Source organism: Lissotriton helveticus, chromosome 5_1, assembly GCF_964261635.1.
Source record: "Lissotriton helveticus chromosome 5_1, aLisHel1.1, whole genome shotgun sequence".
In the NCBI taxonomy this organism is placed as follows: domain Eukaryota; kingdom Metazoa; phylum Chordata; class Amphibia; order Caudata; family Salamandridae; genus Lissotriton; species Lissotriton helveticus.
The window spans coordinates 895,077,105-895,082,719 of NC_136065.1; the positions used below are offsets into that span (position 1 = coordinate 895,077,105).

Consider the following 5,615-nt stretch of genomic DNA (forward strand, 5'->3'; position numbering starts at 1 on the left):
TAAGACCGGCGGATACCTCCCATATGCCCCGGCCAAAGTCTGTAACATCTTCATTGTGTGCTGCATGCTGCACAACATGGCAATTGAGAAGGCCGTGCCACTCATCCTGGATCCTGAGGAGCTGGAACATCCACCCATTGAGGATCAAGGGCTTGGCCACGATGCAAGTGATGAGGAGGAGGATGATGATATCCGGAGTCAGCTCATACACAACTTCTTCTCATGATGGTGAGTCACTGGGAATGAGTGTGCAAGCTCGTAGCCTAGAGTGGCATGTGTTGCAATGTTTGTGTCCAGCTGACTGTATGCAAAGTCACTTTGATGTGTGATCCGATGTCTCACGCAAGTGCTAATGTCATGCCACACACAAATGTGCAATGATTGATCTTGAAATGTACATGTCCCGGGCTGGTAGGCAGCGGCGTGGACAGACAGACACGGAGAGGAGCGGGCCCGCCGCATGAGCGGCCGCGGATCGGACTTGGATGATGGTGTCCTTGGCAGCGGGGCTGTGGTTCCGGGCTCTGCCCCGCCGAGCCCGCGGGATCCTGGCAGCCGGGAGGACGTGCTCGGACCCCCAGATGCGAAGTTGGAGACACACTGGAAACCACAGACACTGTGCAGTATCCTTTTACAGCACTCTAGTGCCTTCGCACGATGTTACAGTTAATTACAAACATGGGCTTCCGGTGATCAATGTCCCGCTTCCCTCGAGGAAGGAGCTCTGCCAGTTCACTGTGAAGCCGATGGTTATGACTGTGGGCCACTTCCTGCAGGACATGCAGAGAGAGGACAAAGGCATCGACACCGCATCCATCCTTTCAACAGATGGTGCCAGAATATCTTCAAATACACTTATGGAAGTTGTGCTGAGGAATAACTTTACTCTTCTCATTAACAACGCCACATACCAGGTTGAACCGCCGATTGTAGATAAAGTGAATAGGGAGAATGCGTCGGAAATGGATAACATTAAATCCTTGGTCCACAGCCTGTACACTGCTCTGCACTTGGAAGGGCACCAGTTAAGGAAAGAGCGCGGGTTACTCCAGAAGCTTGACAACCTGCAAGAACAGCTGCAGCCACTTGAGAGTATGAAATTTGGCATCCTACAAAATGCTCAGGGAAAGACCACACGGCTCCTATGGATTGGCTTAGCCTTGCTGTCCACTCAAGGGGGCGCAATGGCCTGGCTTACGTGGTGGGTCTACTCCTGGGACATCATGGAGCCGGTCACATACTTCTTCACCTATGGAAGTGCCATAGCATTCTATGCTTACTTTGTTCTTACCAGGCAGGATTATGTCTACCCTGAAATTAAGGATCGGCAATTGCTAAACTACTTCTACAAGTCAGCCAGAAGAAAGAGCTTTGATGTGGAGCAATATAACAAGCTAAAAGAGGAACTTTCTGAGACAGAGGCCAACCTCAGACGACTTCAGGATCCACTTCAGCTGAAGCTCCCCATTCAACAATTAAATCCGGAGCATTGAAGGAAAAAATATCTATTCTTTAATCTTTATTTTTAAAGTTGCGCTTCTTTGCTTTAAAAATCAAAATTGTTTGTGTAAACAAACGGAAACTGGATACAGTTGGTAAAGTGTTACAAAAAAAATATCCTGACATTGTTTTAATAAACAACCAACAAAAATGTGCTTAAAAAAAAAAAAAAAAAAAAGAAATGTACATGTGTACTACATTTGTTGTGGTTTACCATGACCATGTCTTTAGAAAGGAAAATTGAAGGTGACCTCTTGTGTGCCTCTCATTCCCAGGTTGCTGTGCCTGTTCTCTGTTCGTGTCAACTTAGTCATCCTGCTATTTCACATGATGAGTGCAACGTGGCCCGAATCTGCGTTCCATGCACGGACATGTGCAAATTTTATTTCTGGTAAGATATCCAAACAGGCAGTTTGGGGTTGTTATGGTTTGGGAATGTGTGGAGAATGATTCTGTGCATGTTGTAGAACCATCCATACATGTCTCATCACCATGGATCAAATTTCATGTTGCACCACTCCCATGACAGGACAGTCACCCTTCTTGACAGTCATTTGTTGTTGAGTTTTGAGTCTGGTGAATGCATCAATGTGTGTAAAACTAGACCCTGACACATTGCGTATACCACCGGTTGACATTGTTTGTGACATCAAAATCACAGACTCTGTGGGGAATTGTAGCCTCATGGTGTGCAGCAGGATGTGTTTGGTCATCCCCTTAATCTTGTGTGCCAGTACAGTTAGATTTCCAAACAACCATGTTGTGAAGGTGTGGTCCAGTGTATGTCCCACATGTTCTGTCAACTGACCTGTGAGTCTGTTCGTATAGATGCATTGCCCCTTGTGCCAGTATGTAATGTCACTGTCACGTCGCTACCTCAGTGCCGGTGGAGAACACTGCTTTGCAAGCCTTCTCTGTAAGTTGATGTTAACTTTCTATTCCCATGATGGCAGGAATGTTGCGCATATGACATCACAACATTGTGCTGTAGCAAAATTGAACGCTTCTGTGGCACCAGTCGGGTGACGTTAATTCCAGGATTCTCTTGTGCCGTGCTGCATATCATGGTGACGGTAGGGGCGGTTTGGTGGCTTTGTTCCTCATTACTCTCTGTTGAGTTTGTTCCCACCTGCTTGTCATGTTAGGCATTGTAAAGGCCAGTTCGAAGAGCCAATGACTGGCTTGTGCGTGGCTTCCTTGTGTTTACATAATTCCCTCCATCATTGTATGACCCTCATACGGCTCTGGCGGGTGATGTGTAATTTCAATTCTTAACCCTCACTGATTCCCAGGGCTAACTACGGATCGCTGGCTTCGTGTGAGTATAACTTACACACATTTGTTAATCTGCATATTGGCCCCAAATTCATACATTGTGTCTCACTTGATGACCGCATGCATCTGATTGCATTGAAGCAGCCGGGAGAGTGTCTTGCCGCCTTCATTTACATGACAACCTCTTCTACCTTTCATGTGACCGTGTTCAATACACATATTTAGTATCATTTACATTTCTGTGATGCCAACTAGGATACAGTGGCTGTTGTTTTCCTTTACAGGTGTAACTGTTACAGCTTAGGTCCTGAGGTAATTTGTGATTCAGTCAAAAGAAGTGTAGAATCCTTATGCTTGTTTAACTTTGTTGCAGATCTCCCTCCCTGCTGTTCCCATCCTCTCCCTCCCTCGCCTGATCACCCTTTTGAGTCAAGTATTCACACTCAGACCAAGGGGCTATCGGGAGATGGACCTCTTTCAGCATCGCACGTCTCTGAGGATTCAATGTACCGACAGTCCCTGTCAGTCGTGTGGAGATTGTTTCACCAGCATCACAGGTAACATCATTGTATTACTGTTATTTTGTTTGGAGCAATGGCCCTGGCCATGGACATTGGCTGAAGCAGCATGGTCTCAACACAAACTAGATCCATTTGTGTATGAAATGTGTTCCCCACAGTACATTGTGCCTCATTACTGTCACCGTGGATCTGTTGACAGTCTGCATGCGTCATCAATGGCATATTTTTTAATGATTGTGCATATGTGAGTATGTGTACTGTGGCAACATGCATGCAGTTCATAATGGCCAAACATCCATATTGGGCATGACGTACATGGTTATGTATGTATTGTTTAACCTTGCTACCCACAACGGTCAGGCAACACCTGCTGACGCTGTGTCCTGTGCCCCGCTTGGCCTTTTGGTGCCTGATCCTGTACCTGCCATAATTGGTGATTGTTCATCCATGTTCTTTCAGTGACCCATGACTAAACAGACACTCCTTCCTTTCCATACACATGTTACATGGTGCCTTTCAAAACTCCTTGTCTTTGTGTGCTACTGTTGCATGGTGTCTCACCCCTTCTGCTGTCATGTGTTCACTCGTTCCTGCTGCTGCCTCCCCAGCAACACCGCACCACTGAGTGCCCTGATTCTGCAACCCACACACCTCAAAGTTGCTCCTCCCTCCATTCTTAAGGCAGGCAGCAGCTGGCCAGTGCCAGTGTTGCAGCACCTCTGTGCCAAAGGCAGGACCGTCAGCGCCTGCAACGTGCACAGTGCAAGACACTCTGGTCCTTCCATGACCCAGGTAATATGACAGACTCATGCTCCAGCCACCCTCCAAACAGTGAACACCAGACAATCATCCACCTACTATCAGGCAAACCCTAAGCGCAGCCATGATAGCTTGTCATGCAGTGTGTGGAACTCATACTGCCAACACCGCGCTGCCACACATAACAGTGCATGTCCGTACAAGCAGGTCATGTGATTCGTACTGCACACCCGCTACATCCACCAGCATGCCATTGGACTCTGTTACCTCATCAAAAATCGTGAGTCAATTTTCGAGTGGGTCAAATTTTGCAACACACACAGCATTTTAGGTGAATAGAGGCTGAAAATCATCAGCACGTGCTATGATGTTGACTTCAGTCATGGCAATTGATTCAGCCAGCGGGGTTAAGCAAATATTAAAAGTCAGTGTGCTCAGAGCAGAGCCCTGCAGCACGCCCCACTTCAGTGGTTTGACTGGTGAGATGAATGTGTAGGTCCGGACCTGATGTGAGCGGTCAGTTAGTTAGGACGATATCCAGTTCTGCACTGAGCCCCCCACACCTATGGTCTTAATGCGACGAAGAAGAATGGGATGTTTGACGGTGTCAAATGCTGTAGACAAGTCTAACAGCACCAACCCCGCCTTGGAACCTCCATTGCCCTCACAGCGTATAGAGTCTTCCATTTCTATGAGGGCCGACTGCAAACTATATCACGGATGGGAGCTGGATTGCGAGTCGTGGAGGAGGCTATTATCTTCTACAAAGGGCATCATTTGCTGGCAGACATATTTCACTGAAATGTTGGGCGGAGCTGTTAAAAGAGCGTTAGGTCTATGATTGGAAGGATATTCAGGATCTGTGTTTGTTTTACTTAACATGGGCAGGAGGAACGCATGTTTCCACGCATCCAGATTAGAGCCCAATCAGAGCTAAAGATTACAAATGGCGTTTATATCGTGATTGTGAATCTTAGCAAGATGTTGTATTGCTTGGCGGACAAGGGGTCAGTAGGGTAACCAGATTTACACTTCTGCTAATTGAGCAGAGAGGCTTCCTCAGGAATTGAGACAAATTCTGAGACCACAGAGCTGTGAACCGTATATACTGATTGCTGCTCAGACATTGGACAACAAAATCTGCACGCAGGGCCGCACCTACACAGACTACATGGGTCAGGGTGAGAGTAACTCGTGGCTGGAGGACACCCACACCACCATCCTGCATTGGTACAACAACATTTGCATCCAGTAGTCCAAGTCACAACACACTGCACCATACTCCGCTACAGATCCACCAAATAGTACTTTACATGAGTGGACACAGACAAGCTGTGTGGCACCCTCACACAGGGCACTCCAAACAACACCACTGCCACACCCTGCAACTTCACACACTGGATCGGCGACTGTTCCAGCACTCTTGCCACATTGGGGGACTTTCCTGTGTAGCACAACAACTGTTAAGCCACCAGGCACAAGGCAGACCTCCTGGACTCATACAGGTTAAGCCAGACTAATGTGCAAACCGTGTAAACCAAATAACCATCATTTACCTTT

At 47.3% G+C, this 5,615-nt stretch overlaps 1 protein-coding gene across 1 annotated transcript; it reads left to right on the forward strand.

Annotated features, from left to right (window-relative positions):
- The first annotated feature begins 406 nt into the window (after positions 1–406).
- Positions 407–1,652, forward strand: LOC144754975 (calcium uniporter regulatory subunit MCUb, mitochondrial-like). Its single transcript, XM_078643355.1, has one exon. It carries the CDS (start codon positions 486–488, stop codon positions 1,491–1,493), a length of 1,008 nt encoding a protein of 335 aa, XP_078499481.1. The 5' UTR covers positions 407–485; the 3' UTR covers positions 1,494–1,652.
- The last annotated feature ends 3,963 nt before the right edge of the window (positions 1,653–5,615 follow it).

Coding starts and splice junctions, on each gene's coding strand:
- LOC144754975 (XM_078643355.1), top strand. CDS start 486: ATGATGGTGTCCTTGGCAGCGGGGCTGTGGTTCCGGGCTCTGCCCCGC.